At 51.3% G+C, this 18,383-nt stretch overlaps 1 protein-coding gene across 3 annotated transcripts in view; it reads left to right on the top strand.

Annotated features, from left to right (window-relative positions):
- Window positions 1-10,974: 10,974 nt before the first annotated feature.
- LOC146808758 (cornifelin homolog) overlaps window positions 10,975-18,383 on the top strand; it is a 120,901-nt gene continuing 113,492 nt past the window's right edge. For 2 of the 3 annotated variants that reach the window (XM_085615572.1, XM_085615573.1), the window contains exon 1: window positions 17,174-17,487. Coding sequence is in view for 1 of the 3 variants with exons in the window: in XM_085615573.1 (XP_085471699.1) it covers window positions 17,469-17,487 (19 nt within the window). In the remaining 2 variants the exon portion in view is untranslated. Of the gene's footprint in view, window positions 11,833-17,173; window positions 17,488-18,383 lie in introns of those variants that run through there. The other variant, XM_085615574.1, reaches the window with a different exon arrangement.

Here is an 18,383-nt window from a genome sequence, read left to right as displayed (position 1 = left end):
GAGGTAGAGAGAGGTAGAGAGAGAGAGAAGTAGGGAGAGAGGTAGGTAGAGGTAGAGAGGTAGAGAGAGGTAGAGAGGTGTAGAGAGGTGTAGAGGAGGTAGAGAGAGGTAGAGAGGTAGAGAGAGGTAGAGAGGTAGAGAGGTGTAGAGAGAGGTAGAGAGAGGTAGAGAGAGGTAGAGAGGTAGAGAGGGGTAGAGAGGTAGAGAGGGGTAGCGAGAGGTAGAGGTAGAGAGGCGTAGAGAGGTAGAGAGAGGAAGAGAGAGAGAGAAGTAGGGAGAGAGGTAGAGAGGTAGGTAGAGGTAGAGAGAGGTAGAGAGGTGTAGAGAGGTGTAGAGGAGGTAGAGAGAGGTAGAGGTAGAGAGGTAGAGAGATAGAGAGGTGTAGAGAGAGGTAGAGAGAGGTAGAGAGGTAGAGAGGGGTAGAGAGGTAGAGAGGGGTAGAAACCTGACACCGCTCTTCCACATAAACATGGAAGAGCGGCACATAACAAAAGAAGCATTGGCATAGCCAATAGGTCTCGCCTTTGGGACATTATAAGTGTTTAGCCATGCAACACTTGATGTTGTTGCACCAAGGGTATTGTGCTGCATAACTAAACACTTATGAGGTACCAAAGGGGAGACCTATCGGCTATGCCAATGCTTTTTTTTTTTTTAAAGGACAAGCAGTGCTATCAGGCTCCAGCTGCCACTTAGTCCACCGCATCCCACGTTAATGCTGCAGCCATCTTTGAGAGAGGTAGAGAGAGGTAGAGAGAGGTAGAGAGAGAGGCAGAGAGGTAGAGAGAGGTAGAGAGGTAGAGAGAGAGAGGTAGAGAGGTAGATAGGTAAAGAGAGGTCGAGAGAGGTAGGAAGAGGTGTAGAGAGATAGAGAGAGGTGTAGAGAGGTAGGGAGAGGCGTAGAGAGATAGAGAGAGGTGTAGAGAGGTAGAGAGGTAGAGGTAGAGAGGTAGAGAAAGGTAGAGAGAGAGGTAGAGAGAGAGGTAAAGGGGTAGAGAGATAGAGAGAGAGGTAGAGGGGTAGAGAGAGAGAGGTAGAGAGGAAGAGAGGTAGGGAGGTAGAGGGGTAGAGAGAGAGAGGTAGAGAGGAAGAGAGGTAGGGAGGTAGGGAGGTAGAGAGGTAGAGAGGTAGAGGGAGAGAGGTAGAGAGGTAGTGGTAGAGAGGTAAAGAGAGGCAGAGAGCTAGAGAGAGGTAGAGAGGTAGAGAGGGGTAGAGAGGTAGAGAGAGGTAGAGAGAGGTAGAGAAATGTAGAGAGAGGTAGAGAGAGGTAGAGAGGTAAAGAGGGGTAGAGAGAGGTAGAGGTAGAGAGGCGTAGAGAGGTAGAGAGAGGTAGAGAGAGAGAGAAGTAGGGAGAGAGGTAGGTAGAGGTAGAGAGGTAGAGAGAGATAGAGAGGTGTAGAGAGGTGTAGAGGAGGTAGAGAGAGGTAGAGAGGTAGAGAGAGGTAGAGAGGTAGAGAGGTGTAGAGAGAGGTAGAGAGAGGTAGAGAGAGGTAGAGAGGTAGAGAGGGGTAGAGAGGTAGAGAGGGATAGAGAGAGGTAGAGGTAGAGAGGCGTAGAGAGGTAGAGAGAGGAAGAGAGAGAGAGAAGTAGGGAGAGAGGTAGAGAGGTAGGTAGAGGTAGAGAGGTAGAGAGAGGTAGAGAGGTGTAGAGAGGTGTAGAGGAGGTAGAGAGAGGTAGAGGTAGAGCGGTAGAGAGATAGAGAGGTGTAGAGAGAGGTAGAGAGAGGTAGAGAGGTAGAGAGGGGTAGAGAGGTAGAGAGGGGTAGAGAGAGGTAGGGGTAGAGAGAGGTAGAGGTAGAGAGGCGTAGAGAGGTAGAGAGAGGAAGAGAGAGAGAGAAGTAGGGAGAGAGGTAGAGAGGTAGGTAGACGTAGAGAGGTAGAGAGAATTAGAGAGGTAGAGAGAAGGAGAGAGGTAGAGAGGTAGAGGTAGAGAGAGGTAGAGAGATGGAGAGAGAGGTAGAGAGGTAGAGAGGTAGAAAGAGGTAGATAGAGGTGGAGAGGTAGAGAGGAAGTGAGAGGTAGAGAGAGGTGTAGAGAAGTAGAGAGGTAGAGAGGTAGAGAGGTAGAGAGGGGTAGAGAGGTAGAGAGGGGTAGAGAGAGGGAGAGAGGTAGAGAGAGAGAGAGGTAGAGAGGTAGAGAGAGAGAGGTAGAGAGAGAGGTAGAGAGAGAGGCAGAGAGAGAGAGTTAGAGAGAGAGAGGTAGAGGGAGAGGTAGAGAGATAGAGAGAGAGGTAGAGAGAGAGGTAGAGAGAAGTAGAGAGAGGTAGAGAGAGGTAGGGAGGTAGAGAGGTAGAGAGAGAGTGGTAGAGAGAGCAGAGAGGTAGAGAGAGAGAGGTAGAGAGAGCAAGGTAGAGAGAGAGGTAGAGAGAGAGAGAGTGGTAGCGAGGTAGAGAGGTAGAGTGAGAGGTAGAGAGGTAGAGAGGTAGGGAGGTAGAGAGGTACAGGGAGAGAGGTAGAGAGGTAGAGAGAGAGTGAGGTAGAGAGAGAGGCGCCATGAAGTTCGATTACAATTTTATTTTAAAAAAGAATGCCGGCATCGCAAGTCAATCAATCAATCAATCAATACATTTATAGAGCGCACTACTCACCCGTGAGGCTCTCAAGGCGCTGAAGGGAGGGGGGGTGTTGCTACTGCTCGAATAGCCAGGTCTTGAGGTGTTTTCTGAAGGTGAGATGGTCCTGGGTCAGTCGTAGGTGCGCGGGGAGGGAGTTCCATGTTTTGGCTGCCAGATAGTAGAAGGATCTTCCTCCGGTGGTGGTTCTGCGAATTCGTGGGACGGTGGGGGAGCGGAGCTGGCGGGTGGGGATGTAGAACGAGAGGCGGTTGTTGAGGTATTCGGGGCCCTTGTCGTGTAGCGCTTTGTGTGCGTGGGTGAGGAGCCTGAACGTGATCCTCTTGCAGACGGGGAGCCAGTGCAGGTTTCTCAGGTGGGCGGATATGTGGCTGTGGCGAGGGATGTCGAGGATGAGTCGTGCGGAGGCGTTCTGTATGCGTTGAAGTCGTGTCTGAAGTTTGGCTGTGGTTCCTGCGTATAGGGCGTTTCCGTAGTCCAGTCGGCTGGTGACGAGGGCCTGGGTGACGGTTTTTCTGGTTTCGGTGGGGATCCATCGGAAGATTTTTCGGAGCATGCGCAGGGTGTTGAAGCAAGATGATGAGACGGCGTTGACTTGCTTGGTCATTGTGAGGGAGGAATCCAGGATGAATCCCAGGTTGCGTGCGTGGTCCGTGGGTGTTGGCGCAGAGCCCAGTGCTGTGGGCCACCAGGAGTCGTCCCAGGCGGATGGGGATTGTCCGAGGATGAGGACCTCCGTTTTGTCTGAGTTCAGCTTCAGGCGACTGAGCTTCATCCATTCTGCGACGTCTTTCATTCCTTCCTGGAGGTTGGTTTTGGCGGTGTCTGGGTCTTTGGTGAGGGAGAGTATCAGTTGGGTGTCGTCGGCGTAGGAGATGATGTTGATGTGTTTGCGTGCGATGGAGGCGAAGGGGCTCATGTAGATATTGAAGAGGGTAGGGCTGAACGAGGAGCCTTGGGGTACTCCGCAGATGATCTCGGTGGCCGCTGAGCGGAAGGGAGGGAGGCGGACTCTATGGGTTCTGTCGGAGAGGAACGAGGTGATCCAGTCCAGGGCCTTTCCTTGGATCCCAGTGTTGAGGAGGCGGGTTGTTAGGGTGCGGTGGCATACGGTGTCAAAGGCTGAGGAGAGGTCTAGGAGGATGAAAGCGGTTGTTTCTCCGTTATCCATCAGGGTCCTGATGTCGTCGGTGGCTGCGATGAGGGCGGTCTCGGTGCTGTGGTTGGCTCAAAATCTGGACTGGGATTGGTCGAGCGAGTTGTTTGCCTCGAGGAAAGCAGTCAGCTGTTTATTGACGGACTTCTCGATGACTTTAGCCAGGAAGGGAAGGAGAGAGATGGGGCGGAAGTTCTTGAGGTCTTTGGGGTCCGCTGTGGGTTTCTTCAGCAGGGCGTTGATTTCTGCGTGCTTCCAGCTCTCAGGGAAGGTGGCTGACGTGAGGGAGTTGTTTATGACGTTCCGGAGGTGGGGTGCGATGATGATGTCGGCTTTGTTGAAGATATGATGGGGCAAGGGTCAGAGGGGGAGCCAGAGTGGATGATGTTCATGACGTGGGTGGTGTCTTCAGTGCTGATGGGGGTCCAGGCGCTGAGGGTGGTGGTGGGGGTCGTTGCTTCGGTGGCTGGAGGCGGAGTCTGGGGTCCGAAGCTGTCGTGTATATCTGCGATCTTACGATGGAAGAACGTGGCGAGGGAGTTGCAGAGGTCTTGCGATGGGGTGATGTCGTTGTTGCTGGCGCTGTGGTTGGAGAGCTCTTTGACGATGCTGAAGAGTTCCTTGCTGTTGTGGGTGTTGTTGTCTAGGCGCTCTTTGAACGATGCCCTTTTGGTGGTGCGGATCAGCTGGTGGTGTTCGCAAGTGGCGTTCTTGAGGGCTGAAACACTCTACGATGGTAGAATGTAAGTGCCAGGGAACCCGCTTACTCGAATAGTTTCGCTTGATGTAACAGTGGTCAGCTGCTGTCTTGAATGAAGCTGTCAGCCCACTGTAGAAATACCATGAATGGTTTATGTCACGGTTTCCACGCTGAAAGCGTGCGCGGCCCGTGACAGCAGCTAAATGCTGTTGTCTGTGTAAACTGATACCGGAGAGGGCACGGGTCAGTATCATTGATACTGAAGAGTTACTGAGTCACAACAAAACTCTGACATAAAAATATGACCCAAGTAACGTGCCGCTTATGGTTAAAAAGCGAGGTTCCCTTCAAAAATAATTGTGGTAATTTGAGAATGCCGATTGACCCTTACGGGAGGACCGCGTTATGGGCATTCAGATAAGAAAAAGTGATTGAGGGTGGACGAACCTATCTTCTGAAATGCTTGATTTGCGGTGATAGAATTCTAGAGAAATCAACAGTCTTAGTGTAATGTAACATTATTGGTAAAGTGCTCAATTTTGCATTTAAGAGGATACAATCCAATTATGAATTAAACATTCATTAATTACAGATTACACCAAAAGCAAACAAGCGCGCGCCTCGCGCTGAATGTTTTTTTAAAAAAGCATTAAAGAAAGGAATGGGCGGGAGGGTTGTGTGAGAGAGGGGGAATAATAGCAGCTGTTTTCAAGCACACTCGTGCTTGTGGTGCCATCCACCTTGCGGGAGCGAGCAACAGCCAATTAGCATGCGCGCCGCTGCTCGCTCCCGCAAGGTGGATGCCGCCACAATCAGGAGTATGTGCTTCAAAAAAGAGCAGAGCGGCGGCTAAATGCCCTCCTATGTAACGCATGCGCGCTGCGTAGGCGAGACCTTAAAAAGTATTTATGTGTTTTGAAAACCTGCAAACGGTGCGTGAACATGCACTTTGTACTTATAGTCCTTGCTTACAAGAAGCAGAGATGGCAGAAATACAAAGTGCGTGTTTACGCACCGCTTGCAGGTTTTCAAAACGCATTTAAAAAAAAGGCTTTGTCATTTACAACGCCTATAGCTTAAACTGTCGCAAATGTGAGACCTATTGCATTGCAAATGCTTGTTCTGAATTGGAGTGAGATTGTTCTTGTGTTGTGTCTCCACTTTATTACTGCTTGTGTACTGCATAAATACTTTACTTGTTGGCTCTCATTTAAGCCTGACTGCTTTTGTGCCGAGGTACCAGAGGGTTAAGCACAGACTAATGTAAGGACTTCTTGTGGTTCACAGTGACAGGGATTGTAGTTATTGCTGGAGTAGGGTTTCACCCCCTCAACCAATAACTACATTTCTCACAAGTGTAGAACATATGTCTACGGTGAGGCCACAAAGGTCTAGAACATGTGGCTAACAGTGTAGCCACAAAGAGTATAAATTATACGGCTAATGGTGAGGTCACAATGGTGTAGAACTGGCGCTTATGGTGAGACCATAAAGTTGTACAATACGCATCCACAGTGAGGCCACAAAGGTGTAGAATATGTGATTAACGTGGAAGTCACAATGGTGTAGATCATGCAGCTAAGGATGAAGTATGTGATGTGGGTTGCAGTAAGAGCTACAATGGTGTAGAATATGCGGCTAAGGATGAAATAGGCAATGTAGATAACAATGAAGGCCACAGTGGAGTAGAACATGTGGCTAAGGGTGGAGTAAGCGAAGTGTCTAATGATAATGGATATGATGGGGTAGAATGTGCGGTTAGGGATGGAGTAGGCTAAGCGGCTAATGAAGAGGGATACAAGGGGGTAGAACGTGTGGTTAGGGGTGGAGTAGGCGAAGCGGCTAATGATAAGGGATACAATGGTGTAAAACATGTGGCTAGGGCTGGAGTAGGCGAAGCGGCTAATGATGAGAAATACAATGGTGTAAAATATACGGCTAAGGATGGAGTAGGCTATGGGGCTAATAATAAGGGATACAATGGTGTAGAACATGTGGCTACGGGTGGAGTAGGTGAAGGGACTAATGATAAAGGATACAATGGTGTAAAACATGCGGCTAGGGGTGGAGTACGCTAAGCGGCTAATGATAAAGGATACAATGGTGTAAAACATGCGGCTAGGGGTGGAGTAGGTGAAGCGGCTAATTATGAGGGATACAGTGGTGTAGAATATATGGCTACGGGTGGAGTAGGTGAAGGGACTAATGAAAAGATATACAATGGTGTAAAACATGCGGCTAGGGGTGGAGTCGGTGAAGCGGCTAATGACAAGAGATACACTGGTAAAACATGTGGCTAGGGGTGGAGTAGGCTATGTGGCAAATGATAAAGGATATAATGGTGTAGAATATGTGGATAAGGATGGAGTGAGTTATGCAGCTACTGATAAGGGATAGAATGGCGTGGAACATGCGGCTAGGGGTGGAGTAGGGGAAGCGGCTAATGATAAGGGATACAATGGTGTAAACATGTGGCTAAGGGTGGAGTAGGTAAAGCGGCTAATGATAAGGGATATAATGGTGTAAAACATGTGGCTAAGGGTGGAGTAGGTAAAGCGGCTAATGATAAGGGGTATAATGGTGTAAAACATGCAGCTAATGGTGGAGTAGGTAAAGCAGCTAATGATAAGGGATATAATGGTGTAAAACATGTGGCTAAGGGTGGAGTAGGTAAAGCGGCTAATGATAAGGGATATAATGGTGTAAAACATGCAGCTAAGGGTGGAGTAGGTAAAGCGGCTAATGATAAGGGATATAATGGTGTAAAACATGTGGCTAAGGGTGAAGTAGTCTAAGGGGCTAATGATAAGGGATATAATGGCGTAAAGCATGCAGCTACGGGTGGAGTAGGTAAAGCGGCTAATGATAAGGGATATAATGGTGTAAAACATGTGGCTAAGGGTGAAGTAGTCTAAGCGGCTAATGATAAGGGATACAATGGTGTGGAACATGCGGCTAGGGGTGGAGTAGGCAATCCGGCTAATGTTGAGGGATGCAATGGTATAAAATATGCGACTAAGGATGGAGTAGGCTATGGGGCTAATGACAAGGGATACAATGGTGTGGAACATGCGGCTAAGGATGGAGTAGGCTATGGGGCTAATGATAAGAGATACAATGGTGTAAAACGGGTGGCTTGGGGTGGAGTAGGCTAGGCGGCTAACAATGAGGGATACAATCGTGTAAAACATGCGGCTAGGGGTGGAGTAGGCTAGGTGGCTAACAATGAGGGATACAATCGTGTAAAACATGCGGCTAGGGGTGGAGTAGGCTATGCGGCTAAGGATAAGGGATACAATTGTGTAAAACATGCAAGTTAAGGATGGAGTAGGCTATGGGGCTAATGACAAGGGATACAATGGTGTGGAACATGCGGCTAAGGATGGAGTAGGCTATGGGGCTAATGATAGGGGATACAATGGTGTAAAACATGTGGCTTGGGGCGGAGTAGGCTAGGCGGCTAATGATGAGGGATACAATCGTGTAAAACATGCGGCTAGGGGTGGAGTAGGCTAGGCGGCTAACAATGAGAGATACAATCGTGTAAAACATGCGGCTAGGGGTGGAGTAGGGTATGCGGCTAAGGATAAGGGATACAATTGTGTAAAACATGCAAGTTAAGGATGGAGTAGGCTATGGGGCTAATGACAAGGGATACAATGGTGTGGAACATGCGGCTAAGGATGGAGTAGGCTATGGGGCTAATGATAAGAGATACAATGGTGTAAAACGTGTGGCTAGGGGTGGAGTAGGCTAGGCGGCTAATGATGAGGGATACAATGGTGTAAAACATGCGGCTAAAGATAGAGTAGGCTATGGGGCTAATGATAGGGGATACAATGGTGTAAAACATGTGGCTTGGGGTGGAGTAGGCTAGGCGGCTAACAATGAGGGATACAATGGTGTAAAACATGCGGCTAGGGGTGGAGTCGGTGAAGCGGCTAATTTTGAGGGATGCAATGGTATAAAATATGCGGCTAAGGATGGAGTAGGCTATGGGGCTAATGACAAGGGATACAATGGTGTGGAACGTGCGGCTAAGGATGGAGTAGGCTATGGGGCTAATGATAAGAGATACAATGGTGAAAACGTGAGGCTAGGGGTGGAGTAGGCTAGGCGGCTAATGATGAGAAATACAATGGTGTAAAACATGCGGCTAAGGATAGAGTAGGCTAGGCGGCTAATGATAGGTGATACAATGGTGTAAAACATGTGGCTTGGGGTGGAGTAGGTGATAGAGATCAGGGTACCTAAAATAAACCCACTTCCACGGATAGAGTAATCTCACAGTTACACGCACATACATTCATCATACGCTAGGGCCCATTTCACTAACATACACTCAAATACTCTACCAGCAATAGACCTGTGGGAAGAAAACTCCAAACCACCCTGCATCTATATCTGGGACGATAGGACCTGATTATAGTGGTTGTCCTTAAACATACTCTATACAATCTATACAATAATGATCAAAATGTACACAATAATTGACAAGAAAGGAAATTCAACACCATGTTTAAAAGTTATATTGCTTTATCTAAAATTAGTCAAAGTAAATCAATCAGAATAAATCATTTCTCATAGTTACCTATTCTAACTAAGTGTCAGAACGGGTCAGGACAAGTCTCTCGGTAAAGTCTCTCAAGACGAAGTCCCTCAGCATCGATCCTCAGCAACGCAAGTTCACGCAGCAAAGGTAAAATGGCAAGTGGCAAAGCCCTCCCTAAGCTAACAATTCTTATAATGAAAATTACAATGGAAACACACATAAAGTTGGCAGAATAAACTGTATCACTGAGCAGAGCGAGAAGGAAGGGATGTAACATTGCTACATCTGAAAATCTTCGCTCAGGAAAAGTCACAAGACGTGAACTACGGAACAGGAACCAAGAAACTATCAAAGTATCCAACTTGTTCAACTTCCCTCGGCAGCCGAGCCACAGTTCTTTGTCCGTTTCTGAAGCTCCTTTGTTTGCCAAGGACGTTCCATTTCTTTGGAGATCCTCCAAACTGCTGATGTCCTCATGGAAATTTACAATAAGGACCATGGTCAGTTGTCTTCGACCTTTTTCCAGCAGGGGTCTCCCTTGCCACATCACAGAATATGCCACAGCCAGGCTTCGAAATACTGTCAGCTCGGTTAAGGCCTTCATAGGCCACAATAGACCATCTTAATTAAAGAGACAAAATAAACGTTACTACAGCATAATGATTAAACAGTGTTAACCCCACTAATACCCTTATGTGTATGTATTTATCTAGCTTTGCGACATGAAAAGCATTAATTCAGACAGCGTTTTGTGCTCAAAATAAATAGCACACAGCAACGTTTAAACATGAAAACTTGCACGTTATTATTAAACAGAAACAGCACAAATAAGCTAACCCTCGTATAACTCTCTCTTATGTTAGAACAAACGGATTGATTAATAGAATCACACTTGCACAAGACAAATAATTAATTGTTAATTATTAATAAATTAATAAAACGCATAGACATGCCAGAGCTTCAAAAGCCCATGAATTTTCTAAAAGAAAACTCTGCTCCAGCATAGGCTAGGCGGCTAACAATGAGGGATACAATGGTGTAAAACATGCGGCTAGGGGTGAAGTAGGCTATGCGGCTAAGGATAAGGGATACAATTGTGTAAAACATGCAAGTTAAGGATGGAATAGGCGAAGCGGCTAATGATAAGGGATACAATGGTGTGGAACATGCGGCTAGGGGTGGAGTAGGCTATGGGGCTAATGAGCAGGGATACAATGGTGTTGAAAATGTGGTTGGGATGAGGCCACGATGGTGTCGTAAATGTATGTAGTGTATAGCATGTGTCTACAGATGAGAAGCATGCCAGGACAGAGTGACCCCACTGAGGAGGCGTGTAGTGTCTGGTGTAGGACTGGTGTCAGTGTCACCCACTGGTCTGTCGTCTACTGGCCGCGGGGGTGACCACCCCATGCCCACAGATCAGGACCGCATTGGAGTGGGGCTTGCTACCTTGAACCCTCGAACTGATAGAAAATGGCCACCAAAAGGACGTTTGAAAACGGCAGGGGTCCATGCCTCGGACCCGTGACACCCAGGAAAGGTGTGCACGCGCGATGTGCTTTGGTTTCCGCGGGTGGGTGCGGGGGTCTTCAACCCCGCTGCGGGGCTGCCTCCAGCGTTGGCCTTTATGGTTCACTCCGCGGTCTCGTGGGTTCACGTCATCTTTGGAGATAAAGCGAGTGCCATTAAACTGTCATTTTCTGCGCGTAGAAAACCCAGATCTGGACAATTGGGCGTAACTTAACCCCCTTGTTATTCGTACAGGGCCGCCTTTCAGCGCTTGGTTTCGGGGGAGGGGGGGGGGTGGGGGATCCTCCTGGCCAGGTATTGTGAACTCCTGGAGAATACAGGGGGTCATTGTGTGATCGTCGGCAGTCTGGACCCGCCCTGGGGGAAGGGTCGCTAAGTGTGGTAAATCCCCAGGTTGTGCAGGGTGAATTCCTGCGTGAGGGGCGTGGGGTATAAAAGGTCACCTCCGAGGGTTCACCTGCACAGTGTCGAGGCAGCCACCGGGAGGAGCGGAGGTACCCAACGCCCCTCACAAGGCAGGAAGCAAACAGCGCCCTCTGCAGGAGAGAGAGGCCCCCGGACCCTGCACAGCTGATGAAAGAGCATCTCCCACGGGGAGGTAAAACAGCGCCGGTCACAAGGAGGGGAGAGAAACCCAGGGCAGGGACAGGGAGGGAATAACCGCAGCTTTCGAAGAAAGGGAAAACACGTCACCCTGCACAGAGGAGACGAAACTACACGGTTCACCGAGGACACGATACTACACCCTCCACAAAAAGAAAAGAACACCCTCCCCAGGGCAGATGACAGAAAACTACACGGACCACACGCGATAGAAAACGACCCCCTCCCCAGAAGAGAAAAAACTACACCGTTCACCAACGAGCGAACACTAAACCTTTCACAGAGAGCAACCTACACCCTCCACAGAGAGAAAACTACACCCTCCAGAGAGCAGAGGAGAAAAAACGACACCGACCACATACAATAGAACACTACACCGTCCACAGAGGAGAGAAAACTACACCGTCCACAGAGGAGAGAAAACTACACCGTTCACAGAGGAGAGAAAACTACACCGTCCACAGAGGAGAGAAAACTACACCGTCCACAGAGGAGAGAAAACTACACTGTCCACAGAGGAGAGAAAACTACACGGTCCACGGAGAGAAAGCTTCACTCTCCACGGAGGGAAGAAAACTCCACCGTCCTCGTAGGTGAGGAGACTCCACCCTCCACAGAGAGAAAACTACACCGTCCACAGAGGAGAGCAAACCAGACCCTCCACAGAGGAGAGAAAGCTACACAGACGGGAAGGCACTCAGCACCCGACAGACGACCAAGGTAGGAACATCCGGGCAGTCTACACATCTTCACTTCGGGGGGCTGACTCATCCCACTTTTTTATTACTCCTTTCTTCTCCTCTCCCAGTGTTTCTTCCTCTTCTCACCCTTTCTTTACGCATCCCTCTTTCGGGTTAGTGTTTTAATTTATGGTGTTGCTTTACACATTCCTTTCAATTTATGTGACTCAACACTCCTTGCGCGCACAGATGAGACAGCTCAGAGGGTTAAGCACTCACTGCATAAATCCGGACGAGATAGCTCAGCAGGTTAAGGAAGGATCCGTTGCATAAATTCGGATGAGATAACTGATCGGGTTAAGCTGCATAAATGGGGATGAGACAGCTCAGCGGGTTAATCCGGACGCAGGAACGCAGGTTTCCCTGACGATAACGCCGCCTACAAGTGTCTCTGTCTTTATTTCCTTCTCCGGGGTCTGTAGAGGGGTTAGTTAGGGCCGGTGTAGAAGGATGGGCAATGAGTTTGCCTTTCCTCGGCGCCCCTCTGGTATTCGCGCCCCGGGCGCGGGCCCAGCTCGCACATGCAACGGCCGGCTCTGGATGGGACCGCTCTCTCTGGGTCCAGCCGCTTCTGCCTCTTGCAGTCCCTTGTCTGCCTCTGGGGTTCTGCCATCCATGAATACTCACAGCTCAGGCCCCCGCTCCCACTGGATGCGACCTGCATGCCTAGCACCCCGGGATATACCTTCCCCGACTGGTCGCACCCCCACCCTTAGCTGCAGGTACGTAACTACACTACAAGGGGTCCGAGGACCCCACTACTACATCTAGTAATGGTTGCGTTTTACTGCACCACCGAGGGTGGGGGGTCCACTCCTCTAGCTCGCATCGGGGCCCCTGGAACACTTGTGAGATCACTGTATCTGCCACCCTCTCTCCCACATCCCACCCTCCCACATCCCACCCTCTCTCCCACATCCTCCTACATCCCACCCTCTCTCCCACATCCCACCCTCTCTCCCACATCCCACCCTCCCACATCCCACCCTCCCACATCCCACCCTCGCTCCCACATCCCACCCTCTCTCCCACATCCCACCCTCTCTCGCACATCCCACCCTCTCTCCCACATCAACACCCTCGCTCCCACATCCCACCCTCTCTCCCACATCCCACCCTCTCTCCCACATCCCACCCTCTCTCCCACATCCCACCCTCGCTCCCACATCCCACCCTCTCTCCCACATCCCACCCTCTCTCGCACATCCCACCCTCGCTCCCACATCCCACCCTCGCTCCCACATCCCACCTTCTCTCGCACATCACACCCTCTCTCCCACATCCCACCCTCGCTCCCACATCACACCCTCTCTCGCACATCCCACCCTCTCTCCCACATCCCACCCTCTCTCGCACATCCCACCCTCTCTCGCACATCCCACCCTCGCTCCCACATCCCACCCTCTCTCGCACATCCCACCCTCTCTCCCACATCCCACCCTCGCTCCCACATCCCACCCTCTCTCGCACATCCCACCCTCGCTCCCACATCCCACCCTCGCTCCCACATCCCACCCTCTCTCGCACATCCCACCCTCTCTCGCACATCCCACCCTCGCTCCCACATCCCACCCTCTCTCGCACATCCCACCCTCGCTCCCACATCCCACCCTCGCTCCCACATCCCACCCTCTCTTCCCCGCAGTCTGCAGCTCATTACAAACACCCCAACACTTGCACAACAGACGACAGAAGCTACGTTGCTCCTGTACAACTTGTAAACAAGTCAGGTATGTAAAGGAAGGCATATGTAGCACAAGTGACATGACCTTACAGTACTGGCGAACACCACACCCATGTTCTTTTTTTTATTCTGCCCACCGTCCTTTCTGGAATATGTCTGTCCTGATGAAAGTCAACATTAAACTTGAGTCCGTGCTGAGACTCCTCAGTCTACACCCGTGAGCAGCGCGTGCACGCTTCAGACAGGCGCCCTTCGTGTAAGGTGGCATGGTACTGCTGTCAGACCTGGCGCATGCCCAAAGATGTGCCCTTTTTGTGTGGACAAGCAGGCGTGTGTTATTGGTTGGTGTAAGTTGGCCCTCTCTGTTTGGTACAGTCTGCGGCGGATTTGATTGCGGCATTTGTTTCGATATGTCCCCCCCCCCCGCACACGCTGATGTTCCGTGTCCCAGTGTGCCCACCCACACACCGTCCCTTACCCGAGCTTCCATCATCCTGTTCCTCACAGGGCCTGAAAGAGCCTTGGGGTGACCAAAAAGTGACCCTCTGGTGACACGGAAGTCCTAACTAAATACGTGACCGTGATAGCAAGAGATGCGAGACCGGGTGCACTGTCCGTGACCACATTTAATGTGAATGCCGGAAATCTGTGGGGTACCACCCCTCCCTCGCTTGTGGACAGCAGCACGCGTCCCGCAGCTGTTGTGGGGTACCCCGGTTTGGCTCCACCGCCTTCGGTGCAGCCCTCATCTTTGATTCCAGTCATCCTGCCTGCTGCTTGTATTAAGAGGAGAGAGTGTAGTTTAGGCCAGAGCGGTCGACCTCGAAGCTGGGAACCGGTTCGAGTCTCGGCAATGACGCTCAACATCCTGTGATTCTGGGCACATCACTTAATCTCCCCATCCCTAACAAAAATGAATGTGTCCGACTGTAACGCAGCTGGTGCTCATGTAAAGCGCCCCGATACCTTCGGGTCAAGTTCGCGCTATATAAAACTCCGAAAAAAGACAAAAATGATTAGTCCCAGCCTGTGCTTCACACCCAGAGGCTCCGTGAAGCTTCCATGTCAGAGAGCAGACCTGGTGATCACCGCCTCTAACTGTGTGATCCCCGGCAGCCTAGAGGTGGCGTCCGATGGGGGAGGCTACCGACACTGGGGTAACGAAACTCGAGGGGGCCTCTCCAGGCTCAATCAGGAGCTGTGCAGCCTGAGTGCTGTGCTGATGGGGCCCCCTGGAGCTTGACCCCCCCCCCCACCGGGTGTGAGCTTCATTTCCCTTCAGAGATAAAGCGATCTGAGCGCACCTGCTCTCCGTGCTTCTCCCTCGATAGCACATTTTATATCAGAGACTGAGTTTAATAAATGGGTTATTTATGAGACTGAGACGCGCCCGGGATAAAACGGTTCATGGAAATGAGACGACGGCTTAAAGTGCTCCTAGAGAGAAATGCCGGGAACGCGCGAGGGAGAACTTGCAATGGTGGAAGCCATCATTTAAGAGCGAACGGTGGCAAATTGGTGAAATTATGAGCAATTTAGGCAAGAGGACATTTGGATGCCTTTTAAACAAGCCTTTGCAATGCAATAGGACTTGCATTCAAGGGAGACCTATGCATCACAGACAACGGGAGGGGGACACGGACAACGGGGGAGGGGGAGAAGGGGGCAAGAAAGACACGGACAAAGTAGTGCTCACAGTCTAAATAACAGGTACCCTAACGTGTAACACTCAAAATAAAGGAGCAAGTAGCTATGGGAGGTACAAATGACGATGGCTATATTAAGGAGGGACCAACAAGCCTCATAATCAATCAGAAGGCAGCATTTATGAAAGACAATGACACGAGCCAATTAAAAACATGGGCGGAGCTTCCACTGCATACTCCATTACAGCACGCCCCGCAGAGCGAGCAGCGCCTGCGCGCTGCCGCTATAGGCGCAACCTAAAAAGGGATAGGGATAAAAACAAAAGGTGCACGGATTAGTTCACACTGGTGAAACACACCTGAAAACAAGTGAGGCCACTTCTGTTCAGGCCCCCCCCCCCGCCCCCGCTCTGTATGGACCGGCCCAGAGAGAGAAAGGGAGTGACACCTCCACCCGTTGATAAAAGGGAGGTAAGGGACGCCCGTCTGCCTCCAGAAAGGGCACTCAGGCACCCACTGGGCCACTGGCGCCTTCCAAACACAGACATCACCCAAATTGCCCCCCATGCTGCCCAAAAAAGCAGCCCACAGCTGGAACTCGGATACCGGCCCCTCAGCCATGGACCAAGTGCCCGCCTTACCAATCCGACCCTGTCTTGGGGGGGCTGAAGGCTGTTTTTTTAGGGCCTCTGTTAACCGGCCCACAACATGCCAGGGCCTGCCCTTTGCTTCGTTCCTCCCATGACCGGCCATGGCACTTCCGGCTATCGTGGGCGGGGGAGGTGGGAGTCTGACATGGGGCACCCCAGACACCGGTGTTGCTCTGGCCCTTTGGCCAGTCTGTGGGGCACGGCCCGCCCTGCCCAGAAGCAGAGGGTCACCTTCACCTCAGCTCCCGGAAGCTGCAGCTATACGTTTCTCCTGATAACCCCGCCCCCCCCCAATCGCCATGAGGCTAAGGTGGGCTGTGGGAGGTGAGTGTGAGAAGCGGCACAGGCCTCACTCGGGTCCAGGCGACTTTGTGGCCCTTGACCCCTTCCTTCCTGTTGCTGGAGCAGCTCTGTGCTTATCCTGCCCCCTCCCCCGTCACCTTGGCCCCAATGTCTTTCAGGCCTTGTAGGATTGGAGGGAAGGGGGAGGGGGGTACTTGCCCAAGCCTGCTGCAACAAGACCTGTCCCAGAGGAAAAAGAAAAGAGAGGGTGTGGTGTTAAGGTCAGAGCTGCCGACTTCCGCACTGGGAATTGGGTTTGACGAGTCCCGGCCTCCTCGCCATCTTGTGATCCTGGGCGAATCACTCTTTAAGCCTCAAATCTAAATGAACTTGATATTGTGTCACGTAACTCATCAAGTGCTCTGGTGCCCTCGGACTGCATTCAGCCCCTAAACCCACAAAAACAAATGAACCTGTGATGCACGATCCTGCAAAGGCCGAGCCCGGTCACTAAAGACGGCTCTTTATATAAAAACACGGCCTTGATGCCTTTGTTTAATTTAAGCATCAGTCGGAAGACAGCTTGAGAACACATTTTAAGAGCTTTTTCCTTATGGCTGCTCTTTAAAGTCCACAGGGTGACATTCCACCAGCCAGGACATTAACATGCCGGTCACGCTGCAGGTGGCGCCCCCAGCCTCGTCAGGGGTTGGCCTTCGCCCCCCCCCCCCCCACCTGGCCAAAATGAAATGCCTCCAGTTGTCGCCGATGTTACTGGCTATCTGAGCTTAAAATGTTTAATTTACCAAACGTGTCTCTAAAATTGTGTCAGAAAGAGACTAAACAAACGGGTCTTCCTGAAAGGGCGCGGTCCAGGAATGTGGCCACCTTGTTTTGCGACTGCTCAGGGCCTGATTGTGATCCCAATCCGACACAGGTCCGGACCCGCCCCCTCCCCCCATCACTGGGGCAGGGGCTGCGCACTGTGATCAAACCCCAGGCTGTGCGGGGCGAATTCCTGCGTGAGGGGCGTGGGGTATAAAAGGTCACTTCAGAGGGTTCACCTGCACAGTATCGAGGCAGCCACCGGGAGGAGCGGAGGTCCCCAGCGCCCCTCACGAGGGAGGAAGCAAACAGCGCCCTCTGCAGGAGAGAGAGGCCCCCGGACCCTGCACAGCTGATGAAAGAGCATCTCCCACGGGGGGCTAAAACAGCGCCGTCCACAAGGAGGGGAGAGAAACCCAGAGCAGGGACAGGGAGGGAATAACCGCAGCTTTCGTAAAAAGAAAGAAACAGCCCGCCCAGAGGAAAGAAAACTGCACCGTCCACGAAGAGAAGACTGCACCGTCCACAGATGGAAAAACACGACCAAGGTAGGAGCAGCCGGCAGCTTCCACATCTTCACCCCACTCTTTTTTTACTCCTTTCTTCTCCTCTCCCAGTGTTTCTCTCCTTCTCACCCGTTCTTTACCCTTCCCTCGTTCACGTTAATGTTTTAATTTATGGTGTTGCTTACACATTCCCTTTCAATTTGTGAGACTCAACACTCCTTGCGCGCACAGATGAGACTGCTCAGCGGGTTAAGGACTCGCTGCATAAATCCGGACGCAGGAACGCAGGTTTCACTGACGATAACGCCGTCTACAAGAGTCTCAGTTATATGTTCTTTATTTCCTTCTCCGGGGTCCGTAGAGGGGTTAGTTAGGGCCGGTGTGGAAGGATGGGACCTGAGTTTGGCTTTCCTCGGCGCCCGTCTGGTAGTCGGCGCCCTGGGCGCGGGCCCAGCTCGCACATGCAACGGCCGGCTCTGGGTGGGACCTCTCTCTCTAGTTCCAGCCACTTCTGTCTCTTGACCCTCGACTGTCTCTTCCTCACGCGCTGGACGTGATGTCTTAGAAGCAGCGCCTGGATAGGGCGGTGCCTGACCCTCTCTTGTGTCTTCCTGAAGCGCCGTGCGTGAGGTCTCAGAAGCAGTCAATGAAGAGTGAGTGCCTTTTTGAGGCCTGTGCCTGATTCTCGACTGTCTCTTCCTCATGTACCGGGCGTGATGTCTCAGAAGCAGCGCCTGGTTAGGGCTGTACTTGACCCTCGCCTGTCTTTTCCTCACGCGCCGCGCGTGATGTCTCAGAAGCAGTCAATGATGAGTGCCTTTTTGAGGTCTGTGCCTGACCCTCGACCGTCTGCTCCTGTCTGTACCTATGGTCCTTGCTTACGAGAAGCAAGGCTGGCGGTAAAAGAGGCACAGTTACTGCCAGCCTTGCTTCTACAA

The sequence above is a fragment of the Triturus cristatus genome, chromosome 7, assembly GCF_964204655.1.
Source record: "Triturus cristatus chromosome 7, aTriCri1.1, whole genome shotgun sequence".
Lineage (NCBI taxonomy): Eukaryota > Metazoa > Chordata > Amphibia > Caudata > Salamandridae > Triturus > Triturus cristatus.
The sequence above is the reverse complement of the archived record's forward strand: the minus strand, read 5'-3'. Positions and strand labels throughout refer to the sequence as shown.